This window comes from Cherax quadricarinatus, chromosome 98 (assembly GCF_038502225.1).
Source record: "Cherax quadricarinatus isolate ZL_2023a chromosome 98, ASM3850222v1, whole genome shotgun sequence".
NCBI classification, from domain to species: Eukaryota; Metazoa; Arthropoda; class Malacostraca; order Decapoda; family Parastacidae; genus Cherax; species Cherax quadricarinatus.
The window spans coordinates 5,701,342-5,726,014 of record NC_091389.1 but is presented as its reverse complement, the minus strand read 5'-3'; the positions used below and the strand labels follow the sequence as shown (position 1 = coordinate 5,726,014).

Below are 24,673 nucleotides of genomic sequence, written 5' to 3'. Positions count from 1 at the left end.
CGGGCTCACAACTACTGATGCCAACAACAAAATCCCCCCAACAAACATGCAACACGACCTCATTTATATTTGCTAATATACAGGACCTTAAACCATCCACCACCAACAAAATGCCTCTCATTAGTGGACTTCTAGGGGAGTCAAATGCACTGTTTGCAGCCTTCACAGAGACCCATGCAAAAGATTACTTTGACAGTGAAATATGGATACCTGGATACAACCTTTTCAGATGCGACAGAAAGAACAGGCAACAAGGGGGGGTTGGCCTGTACGTCAAAGAGTCGCTCATTTGCACAGAGATACTGAACACCACAAATGATGTAGTTGAAGTTCTGACAATAAAAATCGAGAACCAAAACTTAGTCAATGTACTTGTATATAAGCCACCAGATGCAACTTCCCAACAGTTCAAAGAACAACTATCAAAAATTGACTCCTGTCTGGATAACTTTCCAGCCCCATCCCCAAACATCTTGCTGCTTGCTGACTTCAATCTAAGACATACAAAATGGAAGAATATAGCAAATAATGTAGCAGAAATAATCCCTGGAGGTAGCTCAGAAGAAAAGTCACACATACAGGAGCTGCTGAATTTCTGCAACAAACACACCCTAAGTCAGCAGATAGTGGAGCCAACAAGACAGGAGAACACACTAGACCTTATTTTCACAAATAATTAGGACCTGGTAAGAAACATAACAATATCAAAAACAACAAATTCTGATCACAATCTAATTGAAGTCCAGACTTGCATGCACAGGAGTCCTGATCAGCAAAATGCATACAGCTATGAGGGTACCTTTACCAAATTCAACTTCATACAGCTATGAGGGTACCTTTACCAAATTCAACTTTAACAACAAGAACATCATCTGGGATCAGGTAAACTATGACCCTAAATGAAACATGTTGGAAAGATATCTTAAATTACATGGACCCAAACCAATGCCTTGAAAAGATCAACCTCCTGGTAGCTGAAGTATGTTCAAGGTATATTCCTCTAGGAAAAAAGAAAAGAAGTACAGTGGACCCCCGGTTTACGATCAGCTCCCAATGCGACCAATTATGTAAGTGTATTTATGTAAGTGCGTTTGTATGTGTATGTTTGGGGGTCTGAAATGGACTAATCTAATTCACAATATTCCTTATGGGAACAAATTCAGTCAGTACTGGCACCTGAACATACTTCTAGAATGAAATAATATCGTAAACCGGGGGTCCACTGTATACTGGAGAGAGAGAGAGAGAGAGAGAGAGAGAGAGAGATGCTCCCTCTACAGGAGAAGACAAAGAATCATTGAGCTCCTCAAGAATACTAGATTATCTGAAACATGGAAGGAAGTACTAACCAGGAAAGTGGAAAATATCGAGCTAAAGTTAAAGGACTCACACAGGATCAAGGAGAGACAAGAGGACCTAAAAACGATTAGTGAAATTGAAAGAAATTTGAGATATTTCTTTTCATATGCCAAAAACAAGGCAAAAACCACTTCTAGTAGAGGGTCTCTGCTCAGGCAAGACGGATCCTAACAGACGACAACAAAGACATGAGCGAGATACTAAAATCTAAATATGACTCTGTGCTCAGCGAGTCATTGATCAGTCTAAAGACAGACAATCCAAACAATTTTTTCATGAATGAGCCTCAAAACCCTGCCAATGTATGCCAAATTTCTTACATAACCCTAAACATAACCCATTGATGACATGCCCATGCACTCAGCCCCAGGCCCAGACTCGTGGAACTCTGTGTTCATTAAGAACTTAGGGCTCTCATGGGCCCTAAGTATGCTATGGAGAAGGAGCTTAGATATAGGCGAGATTCCACAGTCACTAATAACAATGGATATAGCCCCACTCCATAAAGGTGGCAGCAAAGCATTAGCTAAGAACTATAGACCAATAGCTTTAACATCCCATATCAGGATAGCAAACCACCTGGACTCCCAAAAATTGCACAACCCTGGGCAACATGGTTTCAGAGCAGGTCGCTCCTGCCTCTCACAACTATTGGACCACTATGATATGGTCTTAGATGCACTGGAAAACAAACAGAATGCAGATGTAGTATACACAGATTTTGCAAAAGCCTTTGACAACTGCGACCATGGTGTAATAACACACAAAATGCGTGCTAAAGGGATAACTGGCAAAGTAGGCAGATGGATCTTCAACTTTCTAACCAATAGCACACAAAGAGTAGTGGTAAACAGTTAAATCAGATGCTGCCATAGTGAAGAGCTCTGTCCCACAATGCACAGTACTTGCTCCTATCATGTTCCTCATTCTCACATTGGACATAGACAGAGAGGTAAACCATCCTTTGCAGACGATACTAGGATCTGCGTGAGTGTGTCATCCACTGAGGACACGGCAAAGCTCCAAGAAGATATAAACCAAGTTTTCCAATAGGCAACAGAAAACAATATGATGTTCAATGAAGACAAATTCCAACTACTCCGTTATGGGAAACTGGAGGAAATAATAACTAGGACTGAGTATACTACAAACTCTAATTACACAATAGAGCGGAAAAGTATTCTGAAGGACCTAGGTTTGGTAATATCCGAAGACCTCACCTTGAAGGACCACAACAATGCCACTATCACATCTGCTAGGAAACTGATAGGATGGATAATGAGAACATTCAAGACAAGAGATGCTAAGCCAATGATGATCCTTTTTAAATCACTTGTTCTCTCTAGGCTGGAATACTGCTGTACATTAACATCACCATTCAAGGCAGGTGAAATTGCAGATCTAGAGAATGTATAGAGAACCTTTACTGCACGTATAAGTTCCATCAAGCACCTTAACTACTGGGAATGCCTGGAAGCACTTGACTTGTACTCACTGGAGCACAGGCAAGAGAGAGATATCATAATGTACACCTGGAAGATTCTGGAGGGACTGGTCCCTAATATGCATGCAGAAATCACTCCATGTGAAAGCAAAAGACTTGGCAGGCAATGCAACATACCCCCAGTGAAAAGTAGGGGCATCACTGGTACACTAAGAGAAAATGCAATAAGTGTCCAGGGCCCAAGACTGTTCAATAGCCTTCCACCAGCAATAAGGGGCATTACCAGTAGACCCCTGGTTGTCTTCAAGAGAGAGCTGGACAGATACCTAAAGTCGGTGCTGAATCGGTCAAGCTGTGTTTCATACGTTAAGACTGCGTGCGGCCAGCAGTAAAAGCCTCATTGGTCAGGCCCTGATCCACCGGGAGGCCTGGTCGTGGACCGGACCACAGGGGCGTTGATCCCCAGAATACCCTCCAGGTAGACTCCAGGTAGGTAAACGTCATCTTAGAGACAAGAAGCGTACTCCCTCTCTCTCCCGCCAGGCGGGGCCTGGCCTCAGGGCAGCCCAACATGCTATACCAGTACTAAGAACATTAATAAACCTACGTTATGCCTCCAAAGACTATTCATTCACCAAAACCATTTTGACTGATATGAGTGACCTGAAACACACCTGTGACCTGAAGCACTTGTGTCCTGAAGCACATGTGACCTGAAGCACATGTGACCTGAAGCATGTGGCCTGAAACACCTGTGACCTGAAAAAACTGTGACCTGAAGCACACCTGTGACATGAAGCATGCTGACCTGCAGTACATGTTGCCTGCAACACACCTGTGATGAAGTACCTATGACCTGAAGCACATGTGACCTGAAGCACACCTGTTTCCCGAATCACCTGTGACCTGAAATACATGTTACTACAAGCACACTTGTGACCTGAAGCACATGTGACCTGAAACATATGGGACTAGAACCATACCTGTGACCAGAAGCACCTGTGACAAGCACAGCTGTAACCTGGACCACATCTCTGACCTTAATCACCTGTGATTTGAAGCACACATTAACCTGAAGCACACTTGTGACCTGAAGACATGATCCAGGTTGTGTTAGAAGTGATCTAGGTTGTTAGAAGTGATCCAGATTGTGTTAGAAGTAATCCAGGTTGTTAGAAGTGATCTAGGTTGTTAGAAGTGATCTAGGTTGTTAGAAGTGATCTAGGTTGTTAGAAGTGGTCTAGGTTGTTAGAAGTGATCTAGGTTGTTAGAAGTGGTCTAGGTTGTTAGAAGTGATCTAGGTTGTGTTAGAAGTGATCTAGGTTGTTAGAAGTGGTCTACGTTGTTAGAAGTGATCTAGGTTGTTAGAAGTGATCTAGGTTGTTAGAAGTGATCTAGGTTGTTAGAAGTGGTCTAGGTTGTTAGAAGTGATCTAGGTTGTGTTAGAAGTGATCTAGGTTGTTAGAAGTGGTCTAGGTTGTTAGAAGTGGTCTAGGTTGTTAGAAGTGATCTAGGTTGTTAGAAGTGATCTAGGTTGTGTTAGAAGTGATCTAGGTTGTTAGAAGTGGTCTAGGTTGTTAGAAGTGGTCTAGGTTGTTAGAAGTGGTCTAGGTTGTTAGAAGTGATCTAGGTTGTGTTAGAAGTGGTCTAGGTTGTTAGAAGTGATCTAGGTTGTTAGAAGTGGTCTAGGTTGTTAGAAGTGGTCTAGGTTGTTAGAAGTGATCTAGGTTGTTAGAATTGGTCTAGGTTGTTAGAAGTGGTCTAGGTTGTTAGAAGTGGTCTAGGTTGTTAGAAGTGATCTAGGTTGTTAGAAGTGATCCAGATTGTGTTAGAAGTGATCTAGGTTGTTAGAAGTGATCCAGATTGTGTTAGAAGTAATCCAGGTTGTTAGAAGTGATCCAGATTGTGTTAGAAGTAATCCAGGTTGTTAGAAGTGATCCAGATTGTGTTAGAAGTGATCTAGGTTGTGTTAGAAGTGATCTAGGTTGTTAGAAGTGATCTAGGTTGTTAGAAGTGATCTAGGTTGTGTTAGAAGTGATCTAGGTTGTTAGAAGTGGTCTAGGTTGTTAGAAGTGGTCTAGGTTGTTAGAAGTGATCTAGGTTGTGTTAGAAGTGATCTAGGTTGTTAGAAGTGGTCTAGGTTGTTAGAAGTGATCTAGGTTGTTAGAAGTGATCTAGGTTGTTAGAAGTGATCCAGATTGTGTTAGAAGTGATCTAGGTTGTTAGAAGTGATCTAGGTTGTTAGAAGTGGTCTAGGTTGTTAGAAGTGGTCTAGGTTGTTAGAAGTGATCTAGGTTGTTAGAAGTGATCCAGATTGTGTTAGAAGTGATCTAGGTTGTTAGAAGTGATCTAGGTTGTTAGAAGTGGTCTAGGTTGTTAGAAGTGGTCTAGGTTGTTAGAAGTGATCTAAGTTGTTAGAAGTGATCTAGGTTGTTAGAAGTGATCTAGGTTGTTAGAAGTGATCTAAGTTGTTAGAAGTGATCTACGTTGTTAGAAGTGATCTAGGTTGTTAGAAGTGATCTAGGTTGTGTTAGAAGTGATCTAGGTTGTTAGAAGTGATCTAGGTTGTGTTAGAAGTGATCTAGGTTGTGTTAGAAGTGATCTAGGTTGTGTTAGAAGTGATCTAGGTTGTGTTAGAAGTGATCTAGGTTGCTAGAAGTGATCTAGGTTGTGTTAGAAGTGATCTAGGTTGTGTTAGAAGTGATCTAGGTTGTGTTAGAAGTGATCTAGGTTGTGTTAGAAGTGATCTAGGTTGTGTTAGAAGTGACATAGGTTGTGTTAGAAGTGATCTAGGTTGTTAGAAGTGATCTAGGTTGTGTTAGAAGTGATCTAGGTTGTGTTAGAAGTGATCTAGGTTGTGTTAGAAGTGATCTAGGTTGTGTTAGAAGTGATCTAGGTTGTGTTAGAAGTGATCTAGGTTGTTAGAAGTGATCTAGGTTGTGTTAGAAGTGATCTAGGTTGTGTTAGAAGTGATCTAGGTTGTGTTAGAAGTGATCTAGGTTGTGTTAGAAGTGATCTAGTTTGTTAGATGTGATCTATGTTTTGTTAGAAGTGATCTAGGTTGTGTTAGAAGTGATCTAGGTTGTGTTAGAAGTGATCTAGGTTGTTAGAAGTGATCTAGGTTGTTAGAAGTGATCTAGGTTGTTAGAAGTGATCTAGTGATCTAGGATGTTAGAAGTGATCTAGGTTGTGTTAGAAGTGATCTAGGTTGTTAGAAGTGATCTAGGTTGTGTTATAAGTGATCTAGGTTGTGTTAGAAGTGATCTAGGTTGTGTTAGAAGTGATCTAGGATCTAGGTTGTTAGAAGTGATCTAGGTTGTGTTAGGAGTGATCTAGGTTGTTAGAAGTGATCTAGGTTGTTAGAAATGATCTAGGTTGTGTTAGAAGTGATCTAGGATCTAGGTTGTTAGAAGTGATCTAGGTTGTTAGAAGTGATCTAGGTTGTGTTAGAAGTGATCTAGGTTGTGTTAGAAGTGATCTAGGTTGTGTTAGAAGTGATCTAGGTTGTTAGAAGTGATCTAGGTTGTTAGAAGTGATCTAGGTTGTTAGAAGTGATCTAGGTTGTTAGAAGTGATCTAGGTTGTGTTAGAAATGATCTAGGTTGTGTTAGAAGTGATCTAGGTTGTGTTAGAAGTGATCTAGGTTGTGTTAGAAGTGACATAGGTTGTTAGAAGTGATCTAGGTTGTTAGAAGTGATCTAGGTTGTGTTAGAAGTGATCTAGGTTGTTAGAAGTGATCTAGGTTGTGTTAGAAGTGATCTAGGTTGTGTTAGAAGTGATCTAGGTTGTGTTAGAAGTGATCTAGGTTGTTAGAAGTGATCTAGGTTGTGTTAGAAGTGATCTAGGTTGTGTTAGAAGTGATCTAGGTTGTGTTAGAAGTGATCTAGGTTGTGTTAGAAGTGATCTAGGTTGTTAGAAGTGATCTAGGTTGTGTTAGAAGTGATCTAGGTTGTGTTAGAAGTGATCTAGGTTGTGTTAGAAGTGATCTAGGTTGTGTTAGAAGTGATCTAGGTTGTTAGAAGTGATCTAGGTTGTGTTAGAAGTGATCTAGGTTGTGTTAGAAGTGATCTAGGATGTTAGAAGTGATCTAGGTTGTGTTAGAAGTGATCTAGGTTGTTAGAAGTGATCTAGGTTGTGTTAGAAGTGATCTAGGTTGTGTTAGAAGTGATCTAGGTTGTTAGAAGTGATCTAGGTTGTGTTAGAAGTGATCTAGGTTGTGTTAGAAGTGATCTAGGTTGTTAGAAGTGATCTAGGTTGTGTTAGAAGTGATCTAGGTTGTTAGAAGTGATCTAGGTTGTTAGAAGTGATCTAGGTTGTGTTAGAAGTGATCTAGGTTGTGTTAGAAGTGATCTAGGTTGTTAGAAGTGATCTAGGTTGTTAGAAGTGATCTAGGTTGTGTTAGAAGTGATCTAGGTTGTGTTAGAAGTGATCTAGGTTGTGTTAGAAGTGATCTAGGTTGTTAGAAGTGATCTAGGTTGTTAGAAGTGATCTAGGTTGTTAGAAGTGATCTAGGTTGTTAGAAGTGATCTAGGTTGTTAGAAGTGATCTAGGTTGTGTTAGAAGTGATCTAGGTTGTGTTAGAAGTGATCTAGGTTGTTAGAAGTGATCTAGGTTGTTAGAAGTGATCTAGGTTGTGTTAGAAGTGATCTAGGTTGTGTTAGAAGTGATCTAGGTTGTGTTAGAAGTGATCTAGGTTGTTAGAAGTGATCTAGGTTGTGTTAGAAGTGATCTAGGTTGTGTTAGAAGTGATCTAGGTTGTGTTAGAAGTGATCTAGGTTGTGTTAGAAGTGATCTAGGTTGTGTTAGAAGTGATCTAGGTTGTGTTAGAAGTGATCTAGGTTGTGTTAGAAGTGATCTAGGTTGTGTTAGAAGTGATCTAGGTTGTGTTAGAAGTGATCTAGGTTGTTAGAAGTGATCTAGGTTGTTAGAAGTGATCTAGGTTGTTAGAAGTGATCTAGGTTGTTAGAAGTGGTCTAGGTTGTTAGAAGTGATCTAGGTTGTGTTAGAAGTGATCTAGGTTGTGTTAGAAGTGATCTAGGTTGTGTTAGAAGTGATCTAGGTTGTTAGAAGTGATCTAGGTTGTTAGAAGTGATCTAGGTTGTTAGAAGTGATCTAGGTTGTGTTAGAAGTGATCTAGGTTGTGTTAGAAGTGATCTAGGTTGTGTTAGAAGTGATCTAGGTTGTGTTAGAAGTGATCTAGGTTGTGCTAGAAGTGATCTAGGTTGTGTTAGAAGTGATCTAGGTTGTGTTAGAAGTGATCTAGGTTGTGTTAGAAGTGATCTAGGTTGTTAGAAGTGATCTAGGTTGTTAGAAGTGATCTAGGTTGTTAGAAGTGATCTAGGTTGTGTTAGAAGTGATCTAGGTTGTGTTAGAAGTGATCTAGGTTGTGTTAGAAGTGATCTAGGTTGTGTTAGAAGTGATCTAGGTTGTGTTAGAAGTGATCTAGGTTGTGTTAGAAGTGATCTAGGTTGTGTTAGAAGTGATCTAGGTTGTTAGAAGTGATCTAGGTTGTTAGAAGTGATCTAGGTTGTGTTAGAAGTGATCTAGGTTGTTAGAAGTGATCTAGGTTGTTAGAAGTGATCTAGGTTGTGTTAGAAGTGATCTAGGTTGTGTTAGAAGTGATCTAGGTTGTTAGAAGTGATCTAGGTTGTGTTAGAAGTGATCTAGGTTGTGTTAGAAGTGATCTAGGTTGTTAGAAGTGATCTAGGTTGTGTTAGAAGTGATCTAGGTTGTGTTAGAAGTGATCTAGGTTGTGTTAGAAGTGATCTAGGTTGTTAGAAGTGATCTAGGTTGTGTTAGAAGTGATCTAGGTTGTGTTAGAAGTGATCTAGGTTGTGTTAGAAGTGATCTAGGTTGTGTTAGAAGTGATCTAGGTTGTGTTAGAAGTGATCTAGGTTGTGTTAGAAGTGATCTAGGTTGTGTTAGAAGTGATCTAGGTTGTTAGAAGTGATCTAGGTTGTTAGAAGTGATCTAGGTTGTGTTAGAAGTGATCTAGGTTGTGTTAGAAGTGATCTAGGTTGTGTTAGAAGTGATCTAGGTTGTGTTAGAAGTGATCTAGGTTGTTAGAAGTGATCTAGGTTGTGTTAGAAGTGATCTAGGTTGTGTTAGAAGTGATCTAGGTTGTGTTAGAAGTGATCTAGGTTGTGTTAGAAGTGATCTAGGTTGTGTTAGAAGTGATCTAGGTTGTGTTAGAAGTGATCTAGGTTGTTAGAAGTGATCTAGGTTGTGTTAGAAGTGATCTAGGTTGTTAGAAGTGATCTAGGTTGTGTTAGAAGTGATCTAGGTTGTGTTAGAAGTGATCTAGGTTGTGTTAGAAGTGATCTAGGTTGTGTTAGAAGTGATCTAGGTTGTGTTAGAAGTGATCTAGGTTGTTAGAAGTGATCTAGGTTGTGTTAGAAGTGATCTAGGTTGTGTTAGAAGTGATCTAGGTTGTGTTAGAAGTGATCTAGGTTGTGTTAGAAGTGATCTAGGTTGTGTTAGAAGTGATCTAGGTTGTGTTAGAAGTGATCTAGGTTGTGTTAGAAGTGATCTAGGTTGTGTTAGAAGTGATCTAGGTTGTGTTAGAAGTGATCTAGGTTGTTAGAAGTGATCTAGGTTGTTAGAAGATCTAGGTTGTGTTAGAAGTGATCTAGGTTGTGTTAGAAGTGATCTAGGTTGTGTTAGAAGTGATCTAGGTTGTGTTAGAAGTGATCTAGGTTGTGTTAGAAGTGATCTAGGTTGTGTTAGAAGTGATCTAGGTTGTGTTAGAAGTGATCTAGGTTGTGTTAGAAGTGATCTAGGTTGTGTTAGAAGTGATCTAGGTTGTGTTAGAAGTGATCTAGGTTGTGTTAGAAGTGATCTAGGTTGTGTTAGAAGTGATCTAGGTTGTGTTAGAAGTGATCTAGGTTGTTAGAAGTGATCTAGGTTGTGTTAGAAGTGATCTAGGTTGTTAGAAGTGATCTAGGTTGTGTTAGAAGTGATCTAGGTTGTGTTAGAAGTGATCTAGGTTGTGTTAGAAGTGATCTAGGTTGTGTTAGAAGTGATCTAGGTTGTGTTAGAAGTGATCTAGGTTGTGTTAGAAGTGATCTAGGTTGTGTTAGAAGTGATCTAGTGATCTAGGTTGTTAGAAGTGATCTAGGTTGTGTTAGATCTATCTAGGTTGTGTTAGAAGTGATCTAGGTTGTGTTAGAAGTGATCTGGTTGTGTTAGAAGTGATCTAGGTTGTGTTAGAAGTGATCTAGGTTGTGTTAGAAGTGATCTAGGTTGTGTTAGAAGTGATCTAGGTTGTGTTAGAAGTGATCTAGGTTGTGTTAGAAGTGATCTAGGTTGTGTTAGAAGTGATCTAGAAGTGATCTAGGTTGTTAGAAGTGATCTAGGTGTTAGAAGTGATCTAGGTTGTGTTAGAAGTGATCTAGGTTGTGTTAGAAGTGATCTAGGTTGTTAGAAGTGATCTAGGTTGTGTTAGAAGTGATCTAGGTGTTAGAAGTGATCTAGGTTGTGTTAGAAGTGATCTAGGATCTAGGTTGTTAGAAGTGATCTAGGTTGTGTTAGAAGTGATCTAGGTTGTGTTAGAAGTGATCTAGGTTGTGTTAGAAGTGATCTAGGTTGTGTTAGAAGTGATCTAGGTTGTGTTAGAAGTGATCTAGGTTGTGTTAGAAGTGATCTAGGTTGTGTTAGAAGTGATCTAGGTTGTGTTAGAAGTGATCTAGGTTGTGTTAGAAGTGATCTAGGTCTGTGTTAGAAGTGATCTAGGTTGTGTTAGAAGTGATCTAGGTTGTGTTAGAAGTGATCTAGGTTGTGTTAGAAGTGATCTAGCTTGTGTTAGAAGTGATCTAGGTTGTGTTAGAAGTGATCTAGGTTGTGTTAGAAGTGATCTAGGTTGTGTTAGAAGTGATCTAGGTTGTGTTAGAAGTGATCTAGGTTGTGTTAGAAGTGATCTAGGTTGTGTTAGAAGTGATCTAGGTTGTGTTAGAAGTGATCTAGGTTGTGTTAGAAGTGATCTAGGTGTTAGAAGTGATCTAGGTTGTGTTAGAAGTGATCTAGGTTGTGTTAGAAGTGATCTAGGTTGTGTTAGAAGTGATCTAGGTTGTGTTAGAAGTGATCTAGGTTGTGTTAGAAGTGATCTAGGTTGTGTTAGAAGTGATCTAGGTTGTGTTAGAAGTGATCTAGGTTGTGTTAGAAGTGATCTAGGTTGTGTTAGAAGTGATCTAGGTTGTTAGAAGTGATCTAGGTTGTGTTAGAGGTGATCTAGGTTGTGTTAGAAGTGATCTAGGTTGTGTTAGAAGTGATCTAGGTTGTGTTAGAAGTGATCTAGGTTGTGTTAGAAGTGATCTAGGTAGGTTGTGTTAGAAGTGATCTAGGTTGTGTTAGAAGTGATCTAGGTTGTGTTAGACGTGTTCTATGTTGTGTTAGAAGTGATCTAGGTTGTGTTAGAAGTGATCTAGGTTGTGTTAGAAGTGATCTAGGTTGTGTTAGAAGTGATCTAGGTTGTGTTAGAAGTGATCTAGTTTGTTAGAAGAGATCTAGGTTGTGTTAGAAGAGATCTAGGTTGTGTTAGAAGTGATCTAGGTTGTGTTAGAAGTGATCTAGGTTGTGTTAGAAGTGATCTAGGTTGTGTTAGAAGTGATCTAGGTTGTGTTAGAAGTGATCTAGGTTGTGTTAGAAGTGATCTAGGTTGTGTTAGAAGTGATCTAGGTTGTGTTAGAAGTGATCTAGGTTGTGTTAGAAGTGATCTAGGTTGTGTTAGAAGTGATCTAGGTTGTGTTAGAAGTGATCTAGGTTGTGTTAGAAGTGATCTAGGTTGTGTTAGAAGTGATCTAGGTTGTGTTAGAAGTGATCTAGGTTGTTAGAAGTGATCTAGGTTGTGTTAGAAGTGATCTAGGTTGTGTTAGAAGTGATCTAGGTTGTTAGAAGTGATCTAGGTTGTGTTAGAAGTGATCTAGGTTTGTTAGAAGTGATCTAGGTTGTGTTAGAAGTGATCTAGGTTGTGTTAGAAGTGATCTAGGTTGTGTTAGAAGTGATCTAGGTTAGGTGTTAGAAGTGATCTAGGTTGTGTTAGAAGTGATCTAGGTTGTGTTAGAAGTGATCTAGGTTGTGTTAGAAGTGATCTAGGTTGTGTTAGAAGTGATCTAGGTTGTGTTAGAAGTGATCTAGGTTGTGTTAGAAGTGATCTAGGTTGTGTTAGAAGTGATCTAGGTTGTGTTAGAAGTGATCTAGGTTGTGTTAGAAGTGATCTAGGTTGTATTAGAAGTGATCTAGGTTGTGTTAGAAGTGATCTAGGTTGTGTTAGAAGTGATCTAGGTTGTTAGAAGTGATCTAGGTTGTGTTAGAAGTGATCTAGGTTGTGTTAGAAGTGATCTAGGTTGTGTTAGAAGTGATCTAGGTTGTGTTAGAAGTAATGTAGGTTGTGTTAGAAGTGATCTAGGTTGTGTTAGAAGTGATCTAGGTTGTGTTAGAAGTGATCTAGGTTGTGTTAGAAGTGATCTAGGTTGTGTTAGAAGTGATCTAGGTTGTGTTAGAAGTGATCTAGGTTGTGTTAGAAGTGATCTAGGTTGTGTTAGAAGTGATCTAGGTTGTGTTAGAAGTGATCTAGGTTGTGTTAGAAGTGATCTAGGTTGTGTTAGAAGTGATCTAGGTTGTGTTAGAAGTGATCTAGGTTGTGTTAGAAGTGATCTAGGTTGTGTTAGAAGTGATCTAGGTTGTGTTAGAAGTGATCTAGGTTGTGTTAGAAGTGATCTAGGTTGTGTTAGAAGTGATCTAGGTTGTGTTAGAAGTGATCTAGGTTGTGTTAGAAGTGATCTAGGTTGTGTTAGAAGTGATCTAGGTTGTGTTAGAAGTGATCTAGGTTGTGTTAGAAGTGATCTAGGTTGTGTCAGAAGTGATCTAGGTTGTGTTAGAAGTGATCTAGGTTGTGTTAGAAGTGATCTAGGTTGTGTTAGAAGTGATCTAGGTTGTTAGAAGTGATCTAGGTTGTGTTAGAAGTGATCTAGGTTGTGTTAGAAGTGATCTAGGTTGTGTTAGAAGTGATCTAGGTGTTAGAAGTGATCTAGGTTGTGTTAGAAGTGATCTAGGTTGTGTTAGAAGTGATCTAGGTTGTGTTAGAAGTGATCTAGGTTGTGTTAGAAGTGATCTAGGTTGTGGTAGATGTGATCTATGTTGGGTTAGAAGTGATCTAGGTTGTGTTAGTGATCTAGTTAGAAGTGATCTAGGTTGTGTTAGAAGTGATCTAGGTTGTGTTAGAAGTGATCTTGGTTGTGTTAGAATTGATCTAGGTTGTGTTAGAAGTGATCTAGGTTGTGTTAGAAGTGATCTAGGTTGTGTTAGAAGTGATCTAGGTTGTGTTAGAAGTGATCTAGGTTGTGTTAGAAGTGATCTAGGTTGTGTTAGAAGTGATCTAGGTTGTGTTAGAAGTGATCTAGGTTGTGTTAGAAGTGATCTAGGTTGTGTTAGAAGTGATCTAGGTTGTGTTAGAAGTGATCTAGGTTGTGTTAGAAGTGATCTAGGTTGTGTTAGAAGTGATCTAGGTTGTGTTAGAAGTGATCTAGGATCTGTGTTAGAAGTGATCTAGGTTGTGTTAGAAGTGATCTAGGTTGTGTTAGAAGTGATCTAGGTTGTGTTAGAAGTGATCTAGGTTGTGTTAGAAGTGATCTAGGTTGTGTTAGAAGTGATCTAGGTGTTAGAAGTGATCTAGGTTGTGTTAGAAGTGATCTAGGTTGAGTTAGAAGTGATCTAGGTTGTGTTAGAAGTGATCGAGGTTGTGTTAGAAGTGATCTAGGTTGTGTTAGAAGTGATCTAGGTTGTGTTAGAAGTGATCTAGGTTGTGTTAGAAGTGATCTAGGTTGTGTTAGAAGTGATCTAGGATCTAGGTTGTGTTAGAAGTGATCTAGTTGTTGTTAGAAGTGATCTAGGTTGTGTTAGAAGTGATCTAGGTTGTGTAAGAAGTGATCTAGGTTGTGTTAGAAGTGATCTAGGTTGTGTTAGAAGTGATCTAGGTTGTGTTAGAAGTGATCTAGGTTGTGTTAGAAGTGATCTAGGTTGTGTTAGAAGTGATCTAGGTTGTGTTAGAAGTGATCTAGGTTGTGTTAGAAGTGATCTAGGTTGTGTTAGAAGTGTTGTGTTAGAAGTGATCTAGGTTGTGTTAGAAGTGATCTAGGTTGTGTTAGAAGTGATCTAGGTTGTGTTAGAAGTGATCTAGGTTGTGTTAGAAGTGATCTAGGTTGTGTTAGAAGTGATCTAGGTTGTGTTAGAAGTGATCTAGGTTGTGTTAGAAGTGATCTAGGTTGTGTTAGAAGTGATCTAGGTTGTGTTAGAAGTGATCTAGGTTGTGTTAGAAGTGATCTAGGTTGTGTTAGAAGTGATCTAGGTTGTGTTAGAAGTGATCTAGGTTGTGTTAGAAGTGATCTAGGTTGTGTTAGAAGTGATCTAGGTTGTGTTAGAAGTGATCTAGGTTGTGTTAGAAGTGATCTAGGTTGTGTTAGAAGTGATCTAGGTTGTGTTAGAAGTGATCTAGGTTGTGTTAGAAGTGATCTAGGTTGTTAGAAGTGATCTAGGTTGTGTTAGAAGTGATCTAGGTGTTAGAAGTGATCTAGGTTGTGTTAGAAGTGATCTAGGTTGTGTTAGAAGTGATCTAGGTTGTGTTAGAAGTGATCTAGGTTGTGTTAGAAGTGATCTAGGTTGTGTTAGAAGTGATCTAGGTTGTGTTAGAAGTGATCTAGGTTGTGTTAGAAGTGATCTAGGTTGTGTTAGAAGGATCTAGGTGTTAGAAGTGATCTAGGTTGTGTTAGAAGTGATCTAGGTTGTGTTAGAAGTGATCTAGGTTGTGTTAGAAGTGATCTAGGTTGTGTTAGAAGTGATCTAGGTTGTGTTAGAAGTGATCTAGGTTGTGTTAGAAGTGATCTAGGTTGTGTTAGAAGTGATCTAGGTTGTGTTAGAAGTGATCTAGGTTGTGTTAGAAGTGATCTAGGTTGTGTTAGAAGTGATCTAGGTTGTGTTAGAAGTGATCTAGGTTGTGTTAGAAGTGATCTAGGTTGTGTTAGAAGTGATCTAGGTTGTGTTAGAAGTGATCTAGGTTGTGTTAGAAGTGATCTAGGTTGTGTTAGAAGTGATCTAGGTTGTGTTAGAAGTGATCTAGGTTGTGTTAGAAGTGATCTAGGTTGTGTTAGAAGTGATCTAGGTTGTGTTAGAAGTGATCTAGGATCTGTGTTAGAAGTGATCTAGGTTGTGTTAGAAGTGATCTAGTGATCTAGGTGTTAGAAGTGATCTAGGTTGTGTTAGAAGTGATCTACGTTGTGTTAGAAGTGATCTAGGTTGTGTTAGAAGTGATCTAGGTTGTGTTAGAAGTGATCTAGGTTGTGTTAGAAGTGATCTAGGTTGTGTTAGAAGTGATCTAGGTTGTGTTAGAAGTGATCTAGGTTGTGTTAGAAGTGATCTAGGTTGTGTTAGAAGTGATCTAGGTTGTGTTAGAAGTGATCTAGGTTGTGTTAGAAGTGATCTAGGTTGTGTTAGAAGTGATCTAGGTTGTGTTAGAAGTGATCTAGGTTGTGTTAGAAGTGATCTAGGTTGTGTTAGAAGTGATCTAGGTTGTGTTAGAAGTGATCTAGGTTGTGTTAGAAGTGATCTAGGTTGTGTTAGAAGTGATCTAGGTTGTGTTAGAAGTGATTGTGTTAGAAGTGATCTAGGTTGTGTTAGAAGTGATCTAGGTTGTGTTAGAAGTGATCTAGGTTGTGTTAGAAGTGATCTAGGTTGTGTTAGAAGTGATCTAGGTTGTGATAGAAGTGATCTAGGTTGTGTTAGAAGTGATCTAGGTTGTGTTAGAAGTGATCTAGGTTGTGTTAGAAGTGATCTAGGTTGTGTTAGAAGTGATCTAGGTTGTGTTAGAAGTGATCTAGGTTGTGTTAGGAGTGATCTAGGGTGTGTTAGAAGATATCTAGGTTGTGTTAGAAGTGATCTAGGTTGTGTTAGAAGTGATCTAGGTTGTGTTAGAAGTGATCTAGGTTGTGTTAGAAGTGATTGTGTTAGAAGTGATCTAGGTTGTTAGAAGTGATCTAGGTTGTGTTAGAAGTGATCTAGGTTGTGTTAGAAGTGATCTAGGTTGTGTTAGAAGTGATCTAGGTTGTTAGAAGTGATCTAGGTTGTGTTAGAAGTGATCTAGGTTGTGTTAGAAGTGATCTAGGTTGTGTTAGAAGTGATCTAGGTTGTGTTAGAAGTGATCTAGGTTGTGTTAGAAGTGATCTAGTTTGTTAGAAGTGATCTAGGTTGTGTTAGGAGTGATCTAGGTTGTTAGAAGTGATCTAGGTTGTGTTAGAAGTAATGTAGGTTGTGTTAGAAGTGATCTAGGTTGTTAGAAGTGATCTAGGTTGTGTTAGAAGTGATCTAGGTTGTGTTAGAAGTGATCTAGGTTGTGTTAGAAGTGATCTAGGTTGTGTTAGAAGTGATCTAGGTTGTGTTAGAAGTGATCTAGGTTGTGTTAGAAGTGATCTAGGTTGTGTTAGAAGTGATCTAGGTTGTTAGAAGTGATCTAGGTTGTGTTAGAAGTGATCTAGGTTGTGTTAGAAGTGATCTAGGTTGTGTTAGAAGAGATCTAGTGTGTGTTAGACGTGATCTAGGTTGTGTTAGAAGTGATCTAGGTTGTGTTAGAAGTGATCTAGGTTGTGTTAGAAGTGATCTAGGTTGTGTTAGAAGTGATCTAGGTTGTGTTAGAAGTGATCTAGGTTGTGTTAGAAGTGATCTAGGTTGTGTTAGAAGTGATCTAGGTTGTGTTAGAAGTGATCTAGGTTGTGTTAGAAGTGATCTAGGTTGTGTTAGAAGTGATCTAGGTTGTGTTAGAAGTGATCTAGGTTGTGTTAGAAGTGATCTAGGTTGTGTTAGAAGTGATCTAGGTTGTGTTAGAAGTGATCTAGGATCTAGGTTGTTAGAAGTGATCTAGGTTGTTAGAAGTGATCTAGGTTGTGTTAGAAGTGATCTAGGTTAGAAGTGTTAGAAGTGATCTAGGTTGTGTTAGAAGTGATCTAGGTTGTTAGAAGTGATCTAGGTTGTGTTAGAAGTGATCTAGGTTGTGTTAGAAGTGATCTAGGTTGTGTTAGAAGTGATCTAGGTTGTGTTAGAAGTGATCTAGGTTGTGTTAGAAGTGATCTAGGTTGTGTTAGAAGTAATGTAGGTTGTGTTAGAAGTGATCTAGGTTGTGTTAGAAGTGATCTAGGTTGTGTTAGAAGTGATCTAGGTTGTTAGAAGTGATCTAGGTTGTGTTAGAAGTGATCTAGGTTGTGTTAGAAGTGATCTAGGTTGTGTTAGAAGTGATCTAGGTTGTTAGAAGTGATCTAGGTTGTGTTAGAAGTGATCTAGGTTGTGTTAGAAGTGATCTAGGTTGTGTTAGAAGTGATCTAGGTTGTGTTAGAAGTGATCTAGGTTGTGTTAGAAGTGATCTAGGTTGTGTTAGAAGTGATCTAGGTTGTTAGAAGTGATCTAGGTTGTGTTAGAAGTAATGTAGGTTGTGTTAGAAGTGATGTTAGAAGTGATCTAGGTTGTTAGAAGTGATCTAGGTTGTGTTAGAAGTGATCTAGGTTGTGTTAGAAGTGATCTAGGTTGTTAGAAGTGATCTAGGTTGTGTTAGAAGTGATCTAGGTTGTTAGAAGTGATCTAGGTTGTGTTAGAAGTGATCTAGGTTGTGTTAGAAGTGATCTAGGTTGTGTTAGAAGTGATCTAGGTTGTGTTAGAAGTGATCTAGGTTGTGTTAGAAGTGATCTAGGTTGTGTTAGAAGTGATCTAGGTTGTGTTAGAAGTGATCTAGGTTGTGTTAGAAGTGATCTAGGTTGTGTTAGAAGTGATCTAGGTTGTATTAGAAGTGATCTAGTTAGAAGTGATCTAGGTTGTTAGAAATGATCTAGGTTGTTAGAAGTGATCTAGGTTGTGTTAGAAGTGATCTAGGTTGTGTTAGAAGTGATCTAGGTTGTTAGAAGTGATCTAGGTTGTGTTAGAAGTGATCTAGGTTGTTAGAAGTGATCTAGGTTGTGTTAGAAGTGATCTAGGTTGTGTTAGAAGTGATCTAGGTTGTGTTAGAAGTGATCTAGGTTGTGTTAGAAGTGATCTAGGTTGTGTTAGAAGTGATCTAGGTTGTTAGAAGTGATCTAGGTTGTGTTAGAAGTGATCTAGGTTGTTAGAAGTGATCTAGGTTGTGTTAGAAGTGATCTAGGTTGTGTTAGAAGTGATCTAGGTTGTGTTAGAAGTGATCTAGGTTGTGTTAGAAGTGATCTAGGTTGTTAGAAGTGATCTAGGTTGTTAGAAGTGATCTAGGTTGTTAGAAGTGATCTAGGTTGTGTTAGAAGTGATCTAGGTTGTGTTAGAAGTGATCTAGGTTGTGTTAGAAGTGATCTAGGTTGTGTTAGAAGTGATCTAGGTTGTGTTAGAAGTGATCTAGGTTGTGTTAGAAGTGATCTAGGTTGTGTTAGAAGTGATCTAGGTTGTTAGAAGTGATCTAGGTTGTGTTAGAAGTGATCTAGGTTGTTAGAAGTGATCTAGGTTGTGTTAGAAGTGATCTAGGTTGTTAGAAGTGATCTAGGTTGTGTTAGAAGTGATCTAGGTTGTGTTAGAAGTGATCTAGGTTGTGTTAGAAGTGATCTAGGTTGTGTTAGAAGTGATCTAGGTTGTGTTAGAAGTGATCTAGGTTGTGTTAGAAGTGATCTAGGTTGTTAGAAGTGATCTAGGTTGTGTTAGAAGTGATCTAGGTTGTGTTAGAAGTGATCTAGGTTGTGTTAGAAGTGATCTAGGTTGTGTTAGAAGTGATCTAGGTTGTGTTAGAAGTGATCTAGGTTGTGTTAGAAGTGATCTAGGTTGTGTTAGAAGTGATCTAGGTTGTGTTAGAAGTGATCTAGGTTGTGTTAGAAGTGATCTAGGTTGTGTTAGAAGTGATCTAGGTTGTGTTAGAAGTGATCTAGGTTGTGTTAGAAGTGATCTAGGTTGTGTTAGAAGTGATCTAGGTTGTTAGAAGTGATCTAGGTTGTTAGAAGTGATCTAGGTTGTTAGAAGTGATCTAGGTTGTTAGAAGTGATCTAGGTTGTTAGAAGTGATCTAGGTTGTGTTAGAAGTGATCTAGGTTGTTAGAAGTGATCTAGGTTGTGTTAGAAGTGGTCTAGGTTGTGTTAGAAGTGATCTAGGTTCTTAGAAGTTATCTAGGTTGTGTTAGAAGTGATCTAGGTTGTTAGAAGTGATCTAGGTTGTGTTAGAAGTGATCTAGGTTGTGTTAGAAGTGATCTAGGTTGTGTTAGAAGTGATCTAGGTTGTTAGAAGTGATCTAGGTTGTGTTAGAAGTGATCTAGGTTGTGTTAGAAGTGATCTAGGTTGTGTTAGAAGTGATCTAGGTTGTGTTAGAAGTGATCTAGGTCGTGTTAGAAGTGATCTAGGTTGTGTTAGAAGTGATCTAGGTTGTGTTAGAAGTAATGTAGGTTGTGTTAGAAGTGATCTAGGTTGTGTTAGAAGTGATCTAGGTTGTTAGAAGTGATCTAGGTTGTTAGAAGTGATCTAGGTTGTGTTAGAAGTGATCTAGGTTGTTAGAAGTGATCTAGGTTGTTAGAAGCTAAATGTTTGCTAACATGTCTCCTTTAACCAATTTGTGGGTATCAATTAAGAAGATTTATACCAAAAGTAAACAAAACACACATACAACACATACACCATACTGTATACATGTTCTATACAACACATACTACATACATGATCCATACAACACATACAGCACACATGCCCCATACATAAACACACACCCCACATGCCCGATACATAAACACATACCCCACACATGCCCCATGCATAAACACACATACCCTACACATGCCCCATATGTAAACACCCATACCCCACATATGCCCCATACATAAACACACATACCCCACACATGCCCCATACATAAACACACATAAGCCACACAAACACACATACCCCACACATGCCCCATATATTAACACCCAACATACATACAGCTAACACATCAACATAGACATGTATGCACGCCTCAAACACACACACACACACACACACACACACACACACACACACACACACACACACACACACACACACACACACACACACACACACACACACACACACAGTATATAATCTGATGATACCTGCGATTATGGAGAAGAATACATGCAGCTAAAGGAGATACATATAGCAGAAAGGGAGACACAGGGAAGATACATGTAGCAGAAAGGGACATAGGGTAGATATACATACCATAAAAGGAGACATAATGTACACACAGCAGAAAAGGAATAAGAGTAATGTCATAGAGGGTGACGCCGGCTGAGAGATCAAACTAACCATCACCACCACTAAGCTCAAGGGATGGGGGGAAGCTAAACCCATAGGGGCCACTCGGCAGCCCACGGTGCAAACCAAAGTTGAAATAGAGCAAATGAATCCAATTCTGGCAGTGATGTGCTGCTGCTGCATCCCTAACACACTTGACCCCTAAACTGTCCAAACGTAGATCTACGTTTGCTCGCGTAGAGCTCCGAACGTAGATCTACGTTTGCTCGCGTAGAGCTCCGAACGTAGATCTACGTTTGCTCGCGTAGAGCTCCAAACGTAGCTCTACGGTTGCTCGCATAGAGCTCCGAACGTAGATCTACGTTTGCTCGCGTAGAGCTCCGAACGTAGATCTACGTTTGCTTGCGTAGAGCTCCGAACGTAGATCTACATTTGCTCGCTTAGAGCTCTGAACGTAGATCTACGTTTGCTCATGTAGAGCTCCAAACGTAGCTCTACGGTTGCTCGCGTAGAGCTCCAAACGTAGCTCTACGGTTGCTCGCGTAGAGCTCTGAACGTAGATCTACGTTCGCTCGTGCAGCACGCATAAATGTAGATCTACGTTTGGACAGTTTAAGCGTTAGCCAGCAAAAACTTTCCACCGTTTAATCCACCTTGTTTGATTATGGGAAGAACAGGAGAAAGCCGAGAAAAGAATTAGAAGTCTAGAGCAAATGCTAAACTAAAGGTAAAAGCTATGAGAAAGCTAAAAGAAATCCAGGAGAAAGCTAAAAGATAAAGCTAAAAGCTAGGAGTTGAAACCCAAGTGAAAGCTAAGTCAGGAGGAAGCTAAAAAAGTCAGATGACAGCCACAAGCCAGGAGAAAGCTACAATTCAGAAGCAAGAAGGTTGGGTGAAGAAATTAGAAAGCAGGTTAGGTGAACAGATTAGAAAGCAGGTTAGGTGAACAGATTAGAAAGCAGGTTAGGTGAACAGATTAGAAAGCAGGTTAGGTGAACAGATTAGAAAGCAGGTTAGGTGAACAGATTAGAAAGCAGGTTTGGTGAGCAGATTAGAAAGCAGGTTAGGTGAACAGATTAGAAAGCAGGTTAGGTGAACAGATTAGAAAGCAGGTTAGGTGAAGATTAGAAAGCAGATTAGGTGAACAGATTAGAAAGCAGGTTAGGTGAACAGATTAGAAAGCAGGTTAGGTGAACAGATTAGAAAGCAGATGTGAACAGATTAGAAAGCAGGTTAGGTGAACAGATTAGAAAGCAGATTATGTGAACAGATTAGAAAGCAGGTTAGGTGAACAGATTAGAAAACAGGTTAGGTGAGGAAATTAGAAAGCAGGTTAGGTGAACAGATTAGAATGAAGGTTAGGTGAACAGATTAGAAAGCAGGTTAGGTGAGGAAATTAGAAAGCAGGTTAGGTGAACAGATTAGAAAGCAGGTTAGGTGAACAGATTAGAAAGCAGGTTAGGTGAGGAAATTAGAAAGCAGGTTAGGTGAACAGATTAGAAAGCAGGTTAGGTGAACAGATTAGAAAGCAGGTTAGGTGAGGAAATTAGAAAGCAGGTTAGGTGAACAGATTAGAAAGCAGGTTAGGTGAACAAATTAGAAAGCAGGTTAGGTGAACAGATTAGAAAGCAGGTTAGGTGAACAGATTAGAAAGCAGGTTAGGTGAGGAAATTAGAAAGCAGGTTAGGTGAACAGATTAGAAAGCAGGTTACGTGAACAGATTAGAAAGCAGATTATGTGAATAGATTAGAAAGCAGGTTAGGTGAACAGATTAGAAAGCAGGTTAGGTGAACAGATTAGAGAGCAGGTTTGGTGAGCAGATTAGAAAGCAGGTTAGGTGAACAGATTAGAAAGCAGGTTACGTGAACAGATTAGAAAGCAGGTTAGGTGAACAGATTAGAAAGCAGGTTAGGTGAACAGATTAGAAAGCAGGTTAGGTGAACAGATTAGAAAGCAGGTTACGTGAACAGATTAGAAAGCAGATTATGTGAATAGATTAGAAAGCAGGTTAGGTGAACAGATTAGAAAGCAGATTATGTGAACAGATTAGAAAGCAGGTTAGGTGAGGAAATTAGAAAGCAGGTTAGGTGAACAGATTAGAAAGCAGGTTAGGTGAACAGATTAGAAAGCAGGTTAGGTGAGGAAATTAGAAAGCAGGTTAGGTGAACAGATTAGAAAGCAGGTTAGGTGAACAAATTAGAAAGCAGGTTAGGTAAACAGGAGAGTGAAAGGTCAGGTGAACCCTCCATGGACTTTCCCTTACTCTTTCCTTCAAATCATAACAAGACAACAAGACTGGAAGAGCACTGCAATAGGCCTACTGGTTCATACTAGGCAGGTCCTTCTCAACTCATATCTCCAGCCTATTACAAGCTTATCAGCTTCAATAACTCTACTTGGTACATTGTTCCACTCAACAACAACTCTACTACTGCTAAACCATACATCTCTTCTAAATCATACATCTCTTCTAAATCTAAACATTTTTTAACTTCAATTCACCACGATGAGTTCAAAATCCTACACCTGGGTTAGGAATCTTATGACTACGTTTCTGTCCGGGACAGATCGAAATGTACTCATAAATTCCTCCACTAAGTGTGGACTTTTGATTAGCTGTTCCAAGGTACTGTAATCTTTAAATTTATGTACTGTACTCAGTTCCTGAAAACCCCATATATATACATACATACATAATGTGTGTATATATACATGTATATATACGTATATGTGAGGTCCAGGATTGGGAGGATTTTTACAGTTTCTTTAATAATTAAGGTGTGTGTTGCTAATAATTTGCCCCAGACATATTAATTTCGTTTTGGTTAAGCAGATTAATCGATTTAGGACCTTAAGAAGAGCTGCTGCTGCGGCTGCTGCTGCGGCTGCTGCTGCGGCTGCTGCTGCGGCTGCTACTGCGGCTGCTGCGGCTGCTGTGGCTGCTGCTGCTGCTAGGTAAAGCAGGGTTTGCTACAACAAAAATAAATTAGCTACTACATTGCTCATGCATTACAAAAGGCAGTCATGCACAGTTAGTGATGGTGGAAGTTACTTGTTCGGTCTGACAGGCAAAGTCACAGCCTTGGACCGGTGGCCCCCTGAACGGCGCGTCACTGCCGTCCCCCGGCCCGGTAGCCGAGGCGGGGGTGCAGGGGACGAGCTGTGACCCCGGGCGGTCCACTGGCCCGCCCTTTGTGCCAACTCCGCTCGACCCACGGCCAGAACGAGCGCCTGGCCGGCCCTGCAACAATACCACCCTCCTCATTGCCGAACACTCAAGAGAGAAAGAGAGAGAGAGAGAGAGAGATAGAAATAGAAAAACTTTTTTGTCGCTGCAAAAATCAGTTTGTTTACAAGTATCACCTGGATGACATGAGTAAGCTTAGCTGGTGAGGTGTCACAGGTGTGAGCTTCAGAGCGAGTGCACTCTTAAAACATTATTGATCTACTAGCAACGTACACTCAGCTCTCTTACAAAGCTCATGTATACAGCATAACCTCCTATGTCACTGAAAAAGTGAGTACCACATCGAAGTCCTCGGACAGTGTGACCTACTCAATTCTGACCATAATTTCTCAGTGACTTTCAAATAATTGCACTATATACAGGAGCTTTATAAGATAACTGACTGTATATAGATGACCTTTATAAAATAACTGACTGTATATAGATGAGCTTTATAAGATAACTGACTGTATATAGAGGAGCTTAATAAGATTGTACTTAAAAATGACTTAAAGAAAGCTACTGATGCTAGCAAACATAGAAAATTAAAAAAAAAAAGCTGAAATAAGAAAAAGAAATTGAAACAATAGAAGTCTATCAGCATCTGCTGCATATATATTGTACAGTAATACTGAACAAAAAAATAGATACATGTATATCATAAATATTGTGCGAGAGTAGGGGAGGTCCATGTTGATTCAACAGTGGGCTATACCACTGGAAATGTCTGTAGACCTAGGGCACTGGCACAGCCAAAATTTCGATCTGGAGGGGAAAGCTTGGGCCAAAATTTCAATCTGGGAGGGTCCTTAATTCAAATTTTATATCTGAGAGGGCCCTTAAGTCAAAATGTCAATCAGGAGGTTTATAAACATCAAAATTTCAATCTAGAGGTTTTTGAAAGTCAAAATTACAACCAAGGAGGGGTTGTAAATCAAAATTTATATCAGGGATGGGTAATTAACCTAAAAGCCATACAAGATGATGAAAAAAATCTTAGAAACCATTTCAATAAATAATTTCTGAAACAATGGGGGAAGGGGCTTTTTGAGGCCACTGGTCAAAATTATCCACTGAAAAATAAAACACTGGCATCTCCCCCACCAATGGGTGTGCCACTGGCCTCAGCAAAACTTAATTGATGTAAACTGTAAAGCAGTCTATTAAAATAAGAACATGAATAACAGAAAAAGGCACAATACCGTGACTGGAACGATACACAAATAACCCGCACATAGAAGAGAGGAGCTTACCACGTTTCAGTCCAACTTGGACCATTTACAAAGTCACACCTCTGTGTTCTCGCTCTCCTTCTTGGGCACCTAGCTCCCTTGCAGTGCTCCCCTCTCTTAGTAATTGGCTGGCTCCTCCTCCTTACTTCCCCGCTACTACAGTGGACCC

At 39.6% G+C, this 24,673-nt stretch overlaps 1 protein-coding gene across 1 annotated transcript in view; it reads right to left on the bottom strand.

Annotated features, from left to right (window-relative positions):
• Positions 1-24,673, bottom strand: part of LOC128702553 (dynactin subunit 1-like) — a 236,683-nt gene that overhangs the window by 140,332 nt on the left and 71,678 nt on the right. Inside the window, exon 5 of the mRNA XM_070105266.1 lies at positions 23,099-23,287. Coding sequence (XP_069961367.1) covers positions 23,099-23,287 — 189 coding nt within the window. The remainder of the gene's footprint in view (positions 1-23,098; positions 23,288-24,673) is intronic.